Source organism: Apostichopus japonicus, chromosome 2 (genome assembly GCF_037975245.1).
Source record: "Apostichopus japonicus isolate 1M-3 chromosome 2, ASM3797524v1, whole genome shotgun sequence".
In the NCBI taxonomy this organism is placed as follows: Eukaryota; Metazoa; Echinodermata; class Holothuroidea; order Aspidochirotida; family Stichopodidae; genus Apostichopus; species Apostichopus japonicus.
Genome location: NC_092562.1, coordinates 2,218,607 through 2,238,482, shown reverse-complemented (window position 1 = coordinate 2,238,482; position 19,876 = coordinate 2,218,607). Strand labels below are relative to the sequence as shown.

Below are 19,876 nucleotides of genomic sequence, written 5' to 3'. Positions count from 1 at the left end.
TCAACAACAACAAATTCAGATTTTCCAGCTTGAACGCATTTATAGTGTTTTGTTCAGTTATCGGTACATTCTTCTCACATTGATGTGTCTTGTTTGTGTTTGTTTGCCTATTTTGGTTGATTTTCCGTATCTGTTTATATGTGTAGTTTTGCCAACCGGTTGAAGTAGCCGAACATACTACTTGAATTACACCAGATTTTTACTTTGGTGATCGGCACGCATTTAACCTTGAGTAAGTTTATCGTTTGTTTTATTTCAATTTTTCTCATTTCATTTATTTATTATTTATCATGCTCATTTTCAACCACAACCTTATCATCTCTGTGCTGTTCTTGCTAACATACTCAAAAGTCTATTGCTCTCCAAACTTCTTGTGTTCGTCGCAGCCTTAATTACTCATCTCAGAGATCAAATTTGCCTTTAAATGCTCCAAAAACTGGGTTTGTTGTGCTGTTTGGATCAAGTGATTATTAAATCACACTTTATCAAATTATCTTGGTATTGATGGGCATTTTCATTCTTCAAGTTCAAATTGGAAGTTGTCAAAATTTAACTCTCACTGGAGAAAGTTATTCCTGTTATGAATTACCCTCTTCTGGTGACATCGCAACCAAGGCCCTGCTTCAAAAACCGCTTGTAAAATATAGTGTTCGAACGATTATATGATAATCGGTTATTACCGATAGCCGATTAGTTCATGTGACAGTCGGGCCGATGCCGATTATTTCATCGTTTTCGTGGAACTGTCCTAATATATTATTAAGTGATATGCATGATTATCAACTTCTAAGAAAATACAATCAGAGATGTAAATGAAAGACTTCACGGTTCACACTAAAGCAAATAAAGGACATTGTAATACATACACTGGCATGACACTGGTATGTTTATAACGATGAATAGCAATATTTCCATCCCACCACAACACAGTAAACGGCAGTGTTGTACAGAATACAGAAGGGGGGAATTAGTAACCAATGACGTAAATAAAATGAAAAAAAAAACCGATATTAAAATATTCGTAATTTTGTAATATGATATCGCAATATATAATCTGATATCAAAAATAATACAATCCCGGACGGTTGCTTCAAGTTTTCAATGATTACCATCAGCGAGGGAAAACTTCCGAAATGAGGCTAATAAGCTAATAAGTTTCAAACGATTACACACAGTAAGTCAATGGCGCTTCTCCGTTGACTAAACTACATGTGCGAGAAATAACAAACTAAAGTACCATTGACTTTATCGCGCGTGTCGCTGGAAATCAGAATTGCTTAAGTCGGTTGCGGGAGTTCAGTTACTTAAAGGGGCTATTTTACCACGTATGGTACATGCCGTCAGGGAAAAATGAGGGACTGTCGTCACACATTATAAGGGATTTTAGGAGTGTTTGGCGCCTTGATTTCATCATTTTATCGCATTGTAAAGTCTAGGGCACATTTGCAAACTAGCCTAATGTACGTAGAACTCACAATGAGCAAAGCCTGATGTTATCATTTTCACTTTCCAGTTTTCACGTACGGTGAAACGGTCAAAGTGGTTTAAAGGTATACTTTTGGGGGGTATTATATTTAGTCAAGACACTAAATCTTTCTTATCAATCGTTAAACATGGGTAACAGGATGTTTTGTTGGATGCAAGAACTTGAAGCAAAGTGGAAAGAAAAAAATTACGTCGTCCACCTAAGCTTATTGCGGGTATATTGTATGATGTTAACTGCCAAAACTAGATATTATATTGAAGAGCATTAGTACAATCTCGCGTGAGGGAATTTAACCGTTACCCTCTCCGGCTATGAAAAGCGTTTTATCGAATGATCTAAATTCTTTTCCCTTTGTGGTTGTGGTGAATCAAAAGCGCGGAAAAAAAACAGTCCTTTATGTGGAACATTTTAATCGGTTCCGCATAATTGGTAGCGCAATGGATTTTGCCGATGCCGATTACCGAATTGTCTGATATTCGGCCTGATGCCGATTATCGGTCGAACACTAGTAAAATATCTGTGAAAAATAACCAGAGAGTTTATGGGTTCATAATTAGTGAACAGGTATCAGTAATGCAGCTTACAATACCCTTGGTTCCTCAAATGACGATTGGTTTTGTGTAGAATGTTCAGCACATTGCGGCATGTGTGGTATCCAGGGTCGTACACAAAAAGCAGTGCAGTGCGACAGCTGTGATCAATGGATCCACACTAAGTGTTGTAAAAGTGATGACTACAGCGAGCTAAATGCACTCTAGTTGTAACTGGGTGTGTGATGTTTGCGACTTCATGAACTTCTCCATTTTTTTCTTCTCAAATAGCAATTCCATCAGCTGCACTAACTCGTACGAACTACTTCAAAATTGTACCCCTGGCGTTGACTTGGGGTCCAACCACCATCACAAGATCAAACCAACTCAAGACAGGTTTTTCTTGTCATAAACTTCCAGAGTGTTTGTAACAAGCAAGCCCCCATAGCAAGTCTTATCAAAGAAAAAGACCCAGATGTCATTATCGGCACAGAGACTTGGCTTAAACCGGAAATGAACAATTCAGAAATCTTTTCCAGAAAATTATGCAGTCATTTGTAAAGATAGAAGTCCAAATGGTTATGGTGGAGTATGACAGTCAATAAAAAGACACCTGATTTTCACTGAGCTCACAAAATTGGATTTAATTGTTAGATAATCTGGACCAAATTACAATTCCCTAAGAAAAAGGGCATGTATATAGGAACCTTTACAGGCCCAGTTACATTTATCTTTCTAGCCTTCAAGAGTTGAAAAAAACCTCCAAAAAATGGGCAAAGATTGTGACAAAAATAATGTTGTACTTGCTGGCGATTTCAACCAACCCAACATTGACTGGAGCCAAAACATTATTTCAGACACACTTGCTTCCTCCGAAGCAGCAAAAATCCTTCTTGAAGTAGCTGACTCATTCAACCTCACACAAATCGTACAGTCACCCACCAGAGACAATAACATCCTTGATCTAGTTCTCACTAACAATTCTTCAGCTTTCACCTCAACTAAAGTCATTCAAGGCATAAGCGACCATGAAATTGTTGAGATGTCTCTAAATATCTCCCCTCCCGCAAAAAGTTACCTAAACTTAAAATCTATTTAAAGAAATGATATAGTGGTCGATGATTGATGAAATGTAATTATCACCTAAGATACATACCGATGGATAGAATATAGTAGTGAATTGGCTGAGTAGAAAGTAGTACCGCGTAAACTGTGTATGGGAGTGAAGGGAATGAGCTACGCGTTACTGCACAGAAGGCACAATTGTTGCTTCGTTTTGTAGTGTTCTGGTCCACATAGATTTTGAAAGATTGGTTAGTATTTCAGTTCTAAGACTGAAATTAAGGTGTGGCCGTCCATCTTATGGTATGTATATATTTAAATCATACTGACATTTTATTTTGCATACTCTTTCCATAGATGCTGCAGATCTGAGCACTTGAAATTCACAATCACATAGACTGGAAACTGAAGCAAAGGACAACAGGACATAATGGGGGCTTCAGAGAGTTTATTAGCTATCAGGGGAAACCCACTGGTACGTTTAGGAGAACAGCCACCATCATGCTTCTGATCAGTGTGTAAATGAAATATACGTTAACATTGGGTGCTAGAACCATCTACTTATATCTGGCTTCTCATCAGCCAGACAAGCATTTGAGGATGATTATGCAACATTGTGCAGACTCTCCTGGTTCTTCTTAAGGCAATCACAGGAGCACTACCCCCCCCCCCCCCACACCCTTCAAAGTCTGATTCCTAACTTTTTTCAACCGATTGCGATGAAAAATGGCTGAGTGCATGTATTTATGATTGTTAGGAACATGAAATAAAGTCCACTTCCTTTTTAGTGGAATCAATTATATAAAATGCTTAATTGTAGCATTCTGTCCTTCCTAATTGTGTAAAAGATAATTGGCTGGGCTGAAAGTGTTTGACTATACCATAACTGTAATTTAATCAGTTTCACACTGGAACTAATCCCAGACGGAAAATCACAGATGCTGGACGGTCTTTGGAAAACAAAATACCCCAGATGACTTGTTTTTCTCTTCGCTCCCTTCTCTGCACAGACTGCAACAATCCCCGGTTTTTTGCCTGGCCTCGAAGGCTTGATTTATCTCGATGTTTACAAAATCACTGTGCCTGGACTCACTGGAGGCTCCTACAAGGTGTATAACTCCTCAGGAGTAATTGTAAGTCTATTTGGTATGTGTGTAAACTATATGTCTTCACTGGGTGCGATGATGATAACACACTTTGGCAAATTAATGCTTCAAAGAGTGATTCATGTTAGATAAATAGATGATGTCCCATGCCATGAACAGAAGTTTACAGCAAAGTGTAATTGGAATCATAAAATTGTTACTGGATGTCATTATTTTGCATTTAACAAAGTGCTGTACATGAAATGGTTAGAGTATTACATCACAAATGTAACTGTGTGTTTAGTAGATTTTTGCATTGATAATGTATGCGTAAGATCTTCAATGTCTTCGCACACATTTATAACATTCAAGACTGTTGGAGGGCAATTATTCCCAGTCTTTAGTTTAAGCTCTGTGTCTGTTATCATTGTATATATAGGAAAGGCTATAATTGTGCAGCTATGCTACAGTATGACATTTACCTGGTAGTCATGGTTGCACCAGATCCATTTGTCTCGGATTACAGTAGGACAGAACCAGGTTGAGTTAGATCTTACATTATATCTGAATTGATTAAAGTGATGGTCAAAAGTTGTTTGTGAATATCAAATTTGAGATGCAGAATTTGTTCACGTGTGGGAATATCTTTGGAAGCTGTTATGTTGCACACAAATAGTAAAATGAAGACACAGACAAATAGTAGTATGTTTCTGCTGTTGTAATGTCTTTCTTCCACAGCCTCCAGATCTAGACTACTCATATGTAATAATAATGGAAAATATATAAAACCTGGTTTCTTGACATGATGGCTTTTGTCAAAATACAGTCTACTTTTGGTCTACTGCTTTTGCACAAGATCATTGACTGTTTCAATATTCACAGACAGGGGACCCTTGGTAATCCCAGTAATGTCCAATTTAGTTTTCAGGTGCCTGTTATGGAGAAAATGGATGGTTCAGTACCAGTCGTAACATGGTCGGTAGATTGATAAACTCCTAGGAATTCTCGAACAGCTCTAAATATTGGAGTGAAACTGTCGTAGTAAAGAAAACATGTAAATTTTATTGAATCTTTCTATCTCCCCGTGACCTTGTGGATGGTACACAGAAGACTTAGTTTGTTTGATATTACGTTCACCCAGAAATGTTTCAAATTTTTGTGTGATGCGAAATGTGATCCATTGTCTGTTACGATTTCCTCGGGGAATCCTTCCCAGCTACTGAATATAATTTTTAGGAAATCAATGAAACTTTCAGATGTAACATTAGCAGTGAAGCCAACCTCTTGGCCACTTACTGCGAAAATCAATGAGTGTAATGACAAATCTGGCGTTCTGAGGCATAGTGTTGTACGGACCAACGATATCCATTGCTTCCCTTGAACAGGGTTTAGTTTGATATTGAACAGGTTGCATAGTGCTAGGTCCGGATCCTAGACGTCTTATCATGTAATTGGCATATTGTACAATTGTTAATCATGGTCTCGATTTGTTAATGACCATGAGTGGCCACCAGAGGAGCTGCCTTCCTCTTTGTTTAGTACGGACCACACCTTGGTGACCCTCGTGTGCAGTATCGTTTTTTAAAACACAGGGTGTAAGGGATGGTGGAACAGCAATTCCCTCCCTCCTGAATAGAATAACACCATGTAGAGACAGCTCGCGTTGAATTCGAGAATAGGGCAGAAAGGCTTCGGAAAGTATGCACTTGTCATGCGGCCATCTATGAACAACATAGTCGGACACCAGCATAAACAACAGCATTGAGTAAAGCATCTTGTAACTTATCTTTACTAACCCTTTGGCACGCAACAGTTAGTTGACAGATACATTCAGTGTCTTCCTCGTTATTTGGATAATTTTCAGAAGTTGTAGGAAGGGGAAATCCTGAGAGATCATCTGCTATGTACAGTGTTCAGTTTGGCTGGTTTGTGCTCAACAGCATAATTATGATTCACTAGTCTAGGTGCCCATCTAGCAATACGCAATAGTCTATGATCCGTACCTGATATAGAAATTAGAGTAGTAAGTGCCTCAGTACGGAGAGTGAAACGTCGCCCCCATAAATGCATCTCTGTTCGCACTCTGATAATTTACGCAAAGCGCACATGACTAGTCGCTTGTCACCATCGTGAAGCTGGGTCGTTTTTGTGGCAATTCCACGATTGGAAGCATCAGCAGTAATGTAAACGTCGCTTGAAAAATCAAACAAAGTGAGTCCGCCCCCATTAGTGGAAATAGACGCTTTCATTTGCTTAACAGCCCCATGTGCTTCCTGCGTCCACTAAAAACGCTTCTTTACAAGCTGTATGGCCCTTATAGGCTGCACTTTCATAACGAAGTTAGGGACAAATTTAGCATACTAGCCCACTAAGCCGAGAAATGACTTGATTTCTCCAACGGACTGCGGCGCTTGTGCACTTTTAATTGCTTGACCAAAGTCAGGCGCAAGGCAAATGCCTTCCTTGGTAACAACATGACCAAGTAATTGAATTTAACTAGCATTGAAGCCATACTTTGACTTCGGTTTCATATCTGAATGGCGTATTCTCGTTAACCACACTATCATCTAAATAGCAAAGTACGTCTGGTAAGCCATCAAGAATCAACTGCATGACTTTCCCGAAACATACAGGACCAGACACCAGACCGAAGCTGACACGTCTATCGATATACACCATCGTGAGTAAAGAAAATAGTGAGATTGCGACTCTCATATAATTCCAATTGATGGTACGCTGACATAACGTCACACTTTGAAAAAATATTTAGCTCTCTACAATTTTGTAAGCAACTCTTCAATGTGTGGAAATAGGGTGTTTTTCTACCACCACATTTTTGTTCAATTTCCGTAAATCAACACAATTTCTTATTTTTCCATTGTTGGTTTCAATGACAATCGTAACCTTTGCATTCATGTGTGTGGTTGTGTGAGTGTGATTGTGGAGCATGGACAGACCTAACTGTGAGTACCACTTTGCGCACAAGAAGACTTTTGTTTTTGGTGGAGGTCAAAGTTAATTTTGGTTCACCGGGGTCAAATTTTGAAATCCTTGTAAACACGATATCTCAAGAAGGGAAGCTTGAGCAGACCTCATATTAGGTGCATAGAAGCACCACATTTTTTAAAAGGAGCCTATTGTTTTTGGCGGATGTCACAATTAGTTTGGGGTCACCAGAGGTCAAATTGTGAAAACCTTGTAAACACGATATTGAAATAAGGAAAGCTAGGGCAGACCTGATATTTAAGGTATAGAAGTACCACATATAGTGGAAGAAGCATAGTGTTTTGATGGAGGTCAAAGGTCATTTGGGGTCATAATAGGTCATATTGTGATAATCTTGTAAACATGATATCTCCATATTACAAGCTTAGGCAGATCTCATACTTAGTATGGAGGTGTATAACATTGAGTAAAAGAAGCATAAGGATTTCAGTGGAGGTCAAAGTTCATTTGGGGACAACAAGTCAGATTGTGAAAGATATTAGAAGAAGGGAACATTGGACAGATATATATTTGTAGATGTACCATATTAAATTTAAGGAGCCTACTTTTGCATTTGGTGGAGAACAAAGGTCATTTGAAGTCAATAGATGCCAAACATTTACTTCACTGCCCTCTAACCTGTCTCTATACACTAACTCACCTTCCTACACATAATATCCCAAATGAAGCTTGGACAGATCGCACATTTGGTATGTAATTGTACCACATTGAGTACATGAAAAAAATGCCTAATGTTGTGGACGGAGGTCGATGGTCGTTTGAGTTCACAAGGGGTCAAAATTTGAAAGGATGTTTTACACAATATTTCAACAAGGACAGATGTCATATATAGTGTTGAGGTCAATGGTCATTTCAGACCAGACTGTGTCGTTGTGGATTTATTGTTTGCCACATCACACTGCTTTTCACTGTATTACTAATATCAAGTTTACTGTTCACTCTCACTATACATCATGTCAGATTCATGAAGAAAACTGCTCAAGTTACATAATCGAAACCACAATGCATTTTTGCATTCTGGTTTCGCCAAACAACCACTATTGGGGAAACCCAATCAAAAGGACCGCGGACCTTTTCAATGACCCCTCATGCTTCCAGCTTCTGCAATTCTCTGGTGACCTTATCCCTCACAACAAAGGGAATGTGTCGTAAGTTTTGTTGAACCAGTTGCGCTCTTGGCTTTAGTTAATCTTGTGTTGAGAACCCGTGATGAGACCGATTTCATCTGTGAACAAATCGGAAAACTAAGGTTCAAGTGGAGGAGTTAATTGAACATCGGTAGAATTATTTTTATCTTCCACAGCAGTATGAACAGCAGTAGAAGGAGCATGAGTATTAGTAGTAGGTACCCCATTTGCAAAACATGAAAGTGAAGCTCCGTCAATCGTAATCTGTAAAACTTGGATTAGGTCTTTACATAATGAGCATCTACAAGGTCTTACAACATACACAGTTGAAACAAATGTATCGCCCTTGTAAGTAAACTTGGCATTAAAACAGCCTAGAACTTTGATTTTAGAATTATCAGTGTAGGCTAGTACTTTAATAGTAACAAGGTGTTAAAGCATCACAAAAGAAAAAAATTATTAAAAAGTGCAACTTTAAAAAATGGTAATGCCAATAGCTGTATCAACCTGTAGGTCGATGGGAACATTTTTTACAGTTGAGCATTATTGACAATCAGACTTGGCAGGAGTACGGAGGGGCCAGGAGCTGACCATGTCGATATGCCAGTAAGATAACGGTGACAGGTGAAAAAGTACATACAGTGACTAATCAGATCTGATAATTTCTGAATATGAGTAATACATCACAGCAGTGGGCACGTTCAAACGTGGAATTTAATGTCATGATGTAAAACTCTCATGATTTTTTCGTTGTATCAGGCTACAGTTCAACTATGTTCTTGTACAAGCTTCCTGTTATGACTATGCATAATGTGCTTTTCATTCCAGGTATGCTCTATAAAGTCTATCCCCACACCATGCTGTGCATCCGAACTAAACTGGGAAGTGTTTCGAGTCAGGGATCCTCAAAAGAGAGGCGTACTAAGTGTCTATAAATGTGAAGTTGGTAGTCATTACTACTCATCCTCATCTCAGCCCGGCGCTTTGATCGGATATGTTAAGACTACGTGAGTGTCCGTTCCGACTCAATTTGCTTCTGTTAATGTCACACCTACTTGCTTCAAGTTTGCTTATGTGCAAACTACAAAATATGACAGCATGTACTACTGTAGGCCTACATACCTATATAGATATCTCAAATATCTTCAAGGGCAAACAGTATTAATCTACCAATGTACATGTACAGGACTTCTACTTTACATTCAGAACCACTTTGGATCCAAGGGAAAGGAAAGAATTTCTTGTTTCACTTTGAACAATTTTAGAACAGATGTCAGTTGCATATTTAATATCAGCACTAGGCCTATACTATGTCACTTGCATACATGTACACTATCAGTACTAGGCCTATACTATGTCACTTGCATACATGTACACTATCAGTACTAGGCCTATACTATGTCACTTGCATACGTGTACACTCTTAGTACTAGGCCTATGCTATGTCACCTATATACATGTACACTATCAGTACTAGGCCTATACTATGTCAGTTTCATCTACAATATCAGTACAAGAAAGAAACTCAGTATCTGTGAATCTACTGTATTTACTTTGCAGGACTTTTTGTCGGCTCTTTATAAGCATTTTCGCACCATTAGCTTCACAAAAGGCAATTGTTTTATATTGTGGTCACTGAAAGTGCAATAATATCCATTGGCAATTGGTCATTGTCGCCACAAAGATTTCAGGCTTCTTGTCATACTAAGAATATTTTTAAGGCACGGTTCCCACAATCATGGAAAATTCATGAAATTCTTAAAAAAAAAAATCAGGTCTGGAAAACTTCTGAAAATATTACAAATGTTAAAGATCATTGAATATGAAACGATTTCACAAATTGTGTCACTCTTTTTCTTCTGAAAACTTGTGCATATCTCACGTTGTATGAAAAATGGATTTTCTGAATTTTGTCATGGTATTTTAATTTGGAGAAATTTTAGGAGCTCTGTTAAATGCATGCAGCTGTTTTAAGTTAAGTGGGGATATTGCAGAATACCCATCTTGAAAACGTAGTACTATTTACCCGGTGAAAGAGGAAACACTCTAGAGCCAAACTGTTGGTTGCTGTAACTTGGGGGCTCGGATGAATTTTCACCATTTCATTCGAGCTATAACAGTAAGTATTAAGAATAATTATATAAACATATATCTTTATATTTTGATAGGCAATGGAATAAAGATGATCTCTGTTTTCAAAAACGTAGAATTAAATGAAAATTCATATTGCTTTTTTCGTCTAGGGATATCTATTCTTCGGAGCCGCAGTATGAAATTTTGTTTGAGAATGGAGAATTATCTCTGCTTGTTAAAGCTGCTTCAGGGTACACTTACAACGTAAGTTTAAAAAATATTTGTGCAAAGTTATCAATAAGGGTAAACTTTTATAAAGTGGAGGTTCTCAAGAGAGAATAAGAGACAAACTAAAATGATTACAGTACTACCAAAATTTTAAGACGAAGAAGAAGAACAGGAATAGGAATAGGAATAGGAAGAGGGAGAGGGAGAGGGAGAGGGAGAGGGAGAGGGAGAGGGAGAGGGAGAGGGGAGGGGATTGTGGAGACGGGGAGGAGAGAGGGTAGAAGGGAGAGGGAAGTGGGACAAAAAGAAGATATTAAAGCAGCTTTCAGAATGTATTCTTTTATTTTTTCATACCTGCCAAGTATAACTCAAGATCAAATTGTAATCAATCAACCTACAAAGCACTCTCCTAGATTTTGTTATCTTTCCACAAATTGAAAGATTATAAATGGGTAATTAGAGAACTTGATGTAACTCTCCAGCATTTTGTCGGGCGGAAATTTTGCAAATTGGCACAGTTAAATATTTAAATTGAAATTTCAAAATGTTGGCTTTTTAACTCCATTATTTGAAATGAAATTTGGCCAGTCAAAATCTAATGATTTTTTTCGATATAAAATTTTAGTATAAAGGAGCAGCCAATATTTCGGGAATGAAAAAGTTAAACCCAACGAGAGACGGAACAAAACAATGGAAGCGTGCATCCTATTGATAGTTTCATCTCGACCAAAACAATAACAAATAATGAGACACCTTTGTTTTGATTCGAATTTTGTATTCGCTCAATCTGTGCTAATGGGCCAAACTTTGAGCAAACAGTACATTGTCTTGATTGTGTGATTATTAACTATACTTTTACTGATAAGAAGGACAATGAAAGCATACTGGGGCCTTTGTTAATGAACCTTGATTTTAATTGGACAATTTGTTTGGTGATTATAATGTAAATTTATTTGGCAGGGAGAAGTTCCTATGATTTTGCCATTACGTGGATCTAAATATGGATGTGAAATATGTACTTGAAATATATATCATAATATGTATCTGATTATTTTCCTGGCATTATGTATCTGAATATGTATTAACAACTAAAAATGACTGGAAGTGATCAAGTATTTATGTGTTCGTAGTTAACATTCCGATTTCTTAATAGTGTGCAGCTCAAATGTTGTTTATCATGTGTGTAAGGTGGTATTTATGCGAACTCATCAAATGGTTTCTTTAAAAATGAATCATAGGTCTAGAAAAAGAGTCTCACATGTAAAGACAGGTAGCGGAAGTTTAGAGTTCAAGTTTAGTAAGAATTATTTATTGGAAACTTGTTGGTTACTTAAAATTTTGACTGAACTTACTTTTCTTCCTGTAGATAAAAATGCTACAAATAAAGGGAATATTCTATTTACAAACTCATATGCGCTGCAAATAGCTGGTGCAGATAAATAGCTAAAATTATTAACACATCCTGAGATTCTATCCAAGCAGGAATTCCTCTAGAAGCAGATTAAAATAAATAGATGAACTGAATGTTTGTAGAAATTCTCTACATGGTTGATCTATCAGAAGGATCAGTATATGTGTACCTTCTTTATTACCAACTATCTTCTTTTTAATTCAGGTATTGTCGCAAGGTGGTTACTACCAAATTGGTCAATTTGGTCAATTTAGTCCTTGGAATACCAGAGATATGAAGGGAAGCTTCCCACGTAACCTGGACGTAAGAATGAAAGTAGGTGTGTTGCTGGCCGCTGTCCAGGTTTCCATGAAGGTAGAAAGTGAACGTAATAGTGGCGGTGTTGGCGGCGGTGGCGGTGCTGTCGGTTGTGGCGGTGGTGACGGTGGTTGTTAGTGAAAAGGAGATCATGATGGCGTTGTCCAATCCTGAGTACGCATGTGTTCACACCACCATGTTGACCATCCCTCGTAGTATGAGATAGTATGGTGTGTTCACACCACTAAGTTGACCATCCCTCGTAGTATGAGATAGTATGGTGTATTCACACCACCATATTGACCACCTCTCGTAGTATGAGGTAGTACGCGTGTGTTAACACCACTAAGTTGACCAACCCCTGTTTTTTTTTGTCTTTTGTTATTTTCTTTTGCTTTTATTTTCTTTAGTGCTGTAGTGCCGTAGCCAGGATTTTTTCAGTGGGGGCGCGGGGGGGGGCTTGACCATTTCCTGGGAGGGCGTCTTGTTTCTATCTGAGCGGAGCGCCACCGTTGGCTGGCGCGCAGCGTACCTAAACTTCTTAGCTTAAAAGGCCTCCTAGATCGTCAGAAATGACACTTCCCAGGCCTTGTAAGCAGGGGCGTCAATCCGATTTGAAACGTTTGGGGAGGGACGTAATCGGTTCGAGTATTTTGGCCGCAAGTACTATCTAAACGGAGCGCCACCGCTGGTTGGCGCGCAGTGTACCAAGAAAATTTCAGATTTCAATACCTGCCAGATCGCTGGAGATGGCACTTGCCAGGCTGGATAGCAGCCATCTAGTTGCGTGATTTCGGGAGAAAATTACAAACTCGTCACTCAGGAAATCTGCAATAAAGCTCGTGTGGCCTTAATTTTTGGTGGATTATTTCTGTTATTAGTAATTCCAATTGACATCAACATTAGAACCCAGTGCAAGTTGACAAATGATGCGGCGAACTGGAAACCTCAGCCCCATTCTGCCCTATGTTTCAGGATAGAATAACCCTTATTTGTTCGAACCCATGACAACTAACAATCTGTGAATAAATTTACTTCGAAATGCAGCATATAATAATAATAATAAATACTACTTATATAGCGCCTCCCAAAAATCTCGAAGCGCTGTACAGTAAAAAGAAAGTCATCAACAGAAAAACCAGGCTAAGAAACCAAAAGATGCAAACTCAAAAAGATACGAAATACAATATACAGATAAAACAGCTAAGAGGATAAGACTATAGTAACCTACAAAAATAAAACAGGCTAAAAAGCAAACTAGTAACCATATAAAAAGAAGCAAATACTGTGACAGTTAAAAACAGCTAAAAAGGTAAGTTTTCAAATCTTTCTTAAAACGGTTAAGATGAGGTGCTTCACGAAAGTCCCAAGGCAAATTGTTCCAGAAATTGGGAGCTGCAGCGCTGAAACATCTGTCTCCGTAGAATCTAGTGTTGCACCTGCGAGGACGACATAGAAGGGTTTCGGACGACGAGCGGAGACGACGTTGTGGTGAGTAGGAAGCGACGAGGTCCGTCAGATAACTAGGGGCCATTCCGTGAATAGCTTTGAAGGCAAGAAGGGCAACTTTGTAACGAATGCGAAGATGGAGGGGCAGCCAGTGCAGATCACGGAGGATTGGAGTAATATGGTCGTGCTTCTTGGAACGTGTGACAAGACGGGCGGCCGAGTTCTGAATGAGCTGAAGTTTGGAAAGTTCAGTGGATGGAATGCCGTACAGGAGGCTGTTGCAGTAGTCCAAGCGGGACGTAATGAATGCGTGGACGAGTCGTTCGGTAGATTTGTGGTCGAGGTATTTGGCGAGTTGTCCGATCTTGTATAATGCGAATGAAGCTGCGGAGGCGGTGTTCTTCACATGATGTTTCATGTTGAGGTTACAATCAACGATGACTCCGAGGCTCTTAGCTTTCAATACAGTGTCAACGAATGAATCATCAACTGCAATTTTAGGTGATGTTGGGCACTTCAGGAATTTCGAAGAGATATGCAGGACCTCTGTTTTAGATTCATTGAACATTAATTTGTTCTGTATGCTCCAGAACTTAATGTCACGTATGCAGGACTCCAGACGAGATATCGAAATTTCACGGTTACCAGGACTTAAGGTAAGATACAGTTGGGTATCGTCGGCGTAGGACATATAATCTATACCATGAGCGGAGACGATGTCCCCAAGTGGAGCAATATACAAGGCGAAAATGGATGGTCCCAGTACGGAGCATTGTGGCACGCCGTCATTCAGGTTACGCGGGATAGAGCGGGCTCCTTTTATATTTACATAAAAACTACGACCCCTCAAATAGGATTCGAACCACTTCCGAGCTGTGGCAAGAATACCGTAGCGGTTCTGAAGACGTTCAAGTATGATGTCGTGATCGATTGTGTCGAAGGCCGCAGAGAAATCCAATAAAACCAGCACAGCTTCTTGACATTGATCGACAGCTTCCAAGAGATCATTCTGTATACGAAGCATAGCTGTCTCAGTGCTGTGGTGCTTACGGTTCGCGGATTGTTTCGGGGCATACAAACCCTCCCGTTGGAGGTAATCATTGATTTGGGCAGCGGATGCTCGCTCTATAGTCTTAAAGATGAACTTCAGGTTCGAAATCGGACGGTAATTCTGTTGGTTGTTTTCATTCAAGTTCATATTATATTGCACCAAGTCGGTCAAGGAATGACCTCAGGGCCCCAGATAAAGGCCTATAGGACGATGCCCCAAAATGTTCCGGACATACTATAGGCCAAGGAAGCTATCCGCCGCGACTGCATGTGAGTTTCTCGATTTGCCGTCCTGGGAGTCATACCACAAAATTATGAGTTTGACACCGGCATTGACATTTTTCGACAAATCTGCAAATTGCGCGTGGAAAATAAAGAAAGATTGAATGGGCTTTCAGCCAAGTTACATACTGAATGACCGAACTATATGTCAGACTGACATGAAAGATTTCGTCTGAAACATTATTAGGGTGATAGACTGATTCTCAGCGATAGTATTGTCTCCTTTCTTCAAAATTTGTTTTTTTTTAGCGATTTTAAGAGCATCAGGATACGTCCCAGAACTTAGAAGTGAAAACCCGGCCTATGCGCTATATCACGTACGGTTTTTCAGCAACTATAGCCTACTGCAGGTCCGCGGTCGAAGGGTCGTTCATGAGTGGTCATCATGGAATTTCGACACCAATGATATATTTTTCGCACATGTAATTTTTTTTACGACACCCAAAATCCAAGTGGGGCGACTGGTGGCGGTGGTGGCGGTGGTGGAGGTGGTTGTTAGTGAAAAGGAGATCATGATGGCATTGTCCAATCCTGAGTACGCGTGTGCTTACACCACCATATTGACCATCTCTCGTAGAATGAGGTAGTACGCGTGTGTTCAAACCACTAAGTTGACCATCCTCCGTAGTATGCGATTGTATGGTGTGTTCACATCACCATCTATACCATCCCTCATAGTATGAGCTATTACGCGTGTGTTCGCACTCCTAAATTGACCATCCCCCGTAGTATGAGATAGTATGGTGTGTTCACACCGCCATGTTGACCATCTCTCGTAGTTTGAGGTAGTACGCGTGTGTAACAGAACTAAGTTTACCATCCACATAGTATGAGATAGTATGGTGTGTTCACACCACCATGTTGACCATCTCTCGTAGTATAAGATAGTATGCGTGTGTTCACACCACTGCAGAAAGTGCAAGGTGTGTCGAGAATTTAATTACATTTGATGGTAAAATGGATTGTTGGGCTACAAGAAATTTGTTAGAAATATCTTAGATATGTGGCTCATTCCAGTTGACTTTTTTTCTCAATATGTTACGATCATTCTTACTTTCTTTTTCCTCGGGAGTGTTGGGGCGGTTGGTTTTGGTTTTTTGTTTTGTTTTTTCCTTTGCAAAGGGAGTGGCACTACTCGTTAAGCGTTGCAATGTTTTCTTGGCCACTTCCATCCACGTTGTATTTACATTTATGGTAGTAACTTTTGATTGTTAAACCTGTATATTGATGAGAAACAAGTTAATGAAATGAAATGAATGTCCTACATGAGCTTAATGCTGCTTTGAGATTAAAAATCGGAATTTATTTTAAAATTATCTTTTAAATGTATATAATATTTAAACCTGGTTTGAAGGAAGTTCTGTCTTTGATTTGGAGGCTTGATTACCTTTATTATATTATAATTAATCTGTAATTAATAAACGGTGTAGACTGTAGAGGTTAGTAACTGCACAGATGCCAGTCTTTGAAGTGTCACAAAAAAATCTTCATATGAAACTATAGAGTGTAAATTTTAAGAGATGATATCCAGTGAAACGTGCTTTAAAACAAAGAATTATTTTTGTATTATATAGTATTAGTAAACGAACAATTTAGACATATCAAAAAGGTCAAAGGTCATTGTAGGCACCAGAGGTCAAAGGCTGAAACCCTTGTAAACTCGATATCTCAAGAAGTAAAAGTTGCTTGAACTTTAAACTTGGTAACTGTGTTGGTAGCCTTTGGTGAGTAGATGATCCATATTGTTTTCGTGAAGGTCCAAGCCGTTTATGGTGAATTGCATGTATAAGTATGATTATGCAGAAGAGAAGTTTGTTTGACCTTCAACCCTCTTTGCATAGGGACGCATTAATCAATTCTGCAAGACTTGCCATTTCTGCTCAGCAATTCAGTTCGTTAGAAATTGTGTACATCTTAAGTTTCTTTTCATATTTGCAAAGTAACACTAAGTTACTTGACTATCTGGTTTATTATATGATATCAGTTAATGAACAATAGCGAGACATAGAAAATATAATGAAAAAAAAATGTCTCTTGAAATCCCTTTTGGATTGAATCAAATTACACTATAGCGTGACCCCTGGTTACTTTGTATGCAAGGTAATCTTCTTTCTGACTGGCTCCCCTAACAAAGCTATGAATAGTAGGATCGTCCCGTTTTAGCCAACAGTCATATCTTTCCGTTCCGGAGTGCTTTAAGTGTTACAGTGGGAATTACTCTTGGGTAACCTATATTTTCGCATTGGTGACGTTTCCAGAACCAAAAAATGTTTCTTTGTTACTTTTTACATCGCTACCTTGCATTACACTATTGAATTTTGCCAAATTCTCCCTGTACTATCCTAGTCTCCCGATTTCTGGGGATGGCAATTGTAGCACATTTAGGAATTGCTGAAAAACTTCAAAACCGCTAGAAGTTTCTTCATCCATTGAGGAAACAAAAAATTAGACCATCAAGTGTGTGTTTCCAAACAATGTACTCTGTCGGTGACCGTAGAGCATATTTAATCCGTTCTTTGCTCCTTAATCCGCTTCCTGTATAGTCATGGTTTATTTGGTTTTAATTCCATCAATGCAACTTACACCTATCTAGCGTCATAATTTCATTGTGTTACATTTTGTACTTTTCATTCGACTGCCAAGTATATTCCAATATATTTTCTAAAACTTTACTCCTTTATTTGTCAATTATGAGTCATATCTTATTTCTCTGGTTTTCTCTAATAATAATAATAATATATATATAAACATATATAAACATTTATATTAATATAGTAAATTAATAAAGAATAACACACCAGAAAATCTCACGACCGGTTTCGTCCTTTTGGGACTCATCAGGCGAAGGTAGTAATCGAACCCCGGATCTTGTGTCACAGAACGAAGTCCGTGCCACTCGACCACAGTGATTCTACTGGAGTGTGAATGCGTATAAATTGGCTTTGCGGTATAACTATCATTGAGGGCATATTACCCAAGTGATATGATTGTACAGAGTGCACCCCTGGTGCTTTGAATCTGACAATCTACACAGAATAACCACTCTTTTAGGCAAGCCAAGCCGTAAATAAGAAGTGGTATAACAGATTTATAGTAAATAAATAAATTATAAACACTAGAAAAATTCCACTTTACGACCGGTTTCGTCCTTTTGGGACTAATCAGGCGAAGGTAGGAATCGAACCCCCGGATCTTGTATCACAGACCTAAGTCCATAACACTCGACCACAGTGATTCTACTGGTGTGTGAATGCATATAAATTGGTTTTGTATAACTGTTTTTCAAGGCGTATTACCCAATCATAACAGTTGGGTAATACGCCAATTCCAATTAGGGTTATCGTCTCTCTTGGAAGATTTCTTATTTTTGAAGTTTTACTCTTTGACTGTCCAAAATGATCACTCATGTAAGGAGTCAAAGCTGTCTTACACATTTAGCCACAAATACTATGGATATCTTGTTTAAAGCAAATTCCAAGTAAAGTCAATGTTCATATCAGTGTTGTTTCAAAGTTATGGTTACAAAGATAAAATGGTGATCGTAAATGTAATTTTGTGGAAGCTTCCAAGCATCTGCAGTTTTTGACAATGTAGGATTCATAATTATTTACAAGTCCAATGAACATTACCAAAAATGCAATTTAGTAGCACGTACTGTGAGCATTCAGTTTTGGATTAATTAAGAATCATCATTGCAACTTGAATATATCCAACATAGATATGATATAGCTAAAACTTATTACAGAAAAATGAACGTTACACTAACCGAAGTAATATCACTTACTTCACTTTCAAGGAAAAGAACGGGCCATCGTTCAAGTACGTCTTTGACTGGTGATGTGTTCATTAACAACTCCCTCCTTCTGTAAGCAAATGTAAGACCCACATGACAACGGATCGTTATCATGTTTTTGTTCTCTTTTGACATTTCTGTAATAAGACGGGTTCAGTAGATTTCCATAGTTGTGTTGTGTTTACCCATAAGAAGCCCCGGGAGGTAGGTAAACTCGACCTTCTTCGGTCGTTAAGTTTTCGTGTTGATGTCTCACTGCCAGTAGTCAATCTTTATCTTGAATTGACCTTCATTTCCAAACAACCCAGCTTTGTCTTTTGCAAAGATTTTGCCCGTTTTTAACTTTAGACTGTTGACCAGTTCATCATAGCCAGATGCAGATCCCTTTTTTGTCAGACCAGCCGATTCACATAGTGATTACAGTAACTACTGTAAATCTAAAGATTTGTACCACAGTAAATACTGGATTGTGCTGACAAATCTGATAAATCGGTAGAATGTGCTATTAAGTTTACAGTAAGAACTGACTGGATATTTGTTATTCCAACAAATCCCCAACAACTGGATATGTTGGAATAACACATATCCTCAGTTCTTACTGTAATCGTAATAGCACATGCTACCAAATTATAGCACGATCCAGTTTTTACTGTGGTTCAAAACTGTAAGATTTACAGTAGTAACTGTGTTCTCTGTGTGTATCGGGGGGTCAGACATTGATTCTTTGCCAGAATTGCCTTTGCAACATCCATATACTCCAAGTTTGTTGGATAGGCTTTAAATTGGATATTTTCATTGGATATTGCATCAAAAGAGTGGCTTTTCATGCCTTTGCCCAGTGCAAGTTGATCTTTAGTAGATTTGTAGTTTGCATTACATAAATCAAACAATAACTGTAACTCCGGTATTAGCTTAGAAAGTTGAAATACCTCTGGTCATGAACCCTGTCTTAGTTTCATATGCAAAGACTGCATATCATCAGAGGAGCTGACTGACA

At 38.6% G+C, this 19,876-nt stretch overlaps 1 protein-coding gene across 3 annotated transcripts in view; it reads left to right on the top strand.

Moving 5' to 3' along the window:
• LOC139973789 (uncharacterized) overlaps positions 1 to 17,758 on the top strand; it is a 33,364-nt gene extending 15,606 nt beyond the window's left edge. For 2 of the 3 annotated variants that reach the window (XM_071980674.1, XM_071980667.1), the window contains exons 2-6: positions 3,436 to 3,553; positions 4,089 to 4,211; positions 9,125 to 9,303; positions 10,540 to 10,633; positions 12,213 to 17,758. In XM_071980674.1, the coding sequence (XP_071836775.1) occupies positions 3,509 to 3,553; positions 4,089 to 4,211; positions 9,125 to 9,303; positions 10,540 to 10,633; positions 12,213 to 12,443 (672 nt within the window). In that variant the 5' untranslated portion in view covers positions 3,436 to 3,508 and the 3' untranslated portion in view covers positions 12,444 to 17,758. Of the gene's footprint in view, positions 1 to 146; positions 233 to 3,435; positions 3,554 to 4,088; positions 4,212 to 9,124; positions 9,304 to 10,539; positions 10,634 to 12,212 lie in introns of all 3 variants that reach the window. The other variant, XM_071980659.1, reaches the window with a different exon arrangement.
• The last annotated feature ends 2,118 nt before the right edge of the window (positions 17,759 to 19,876 follow it).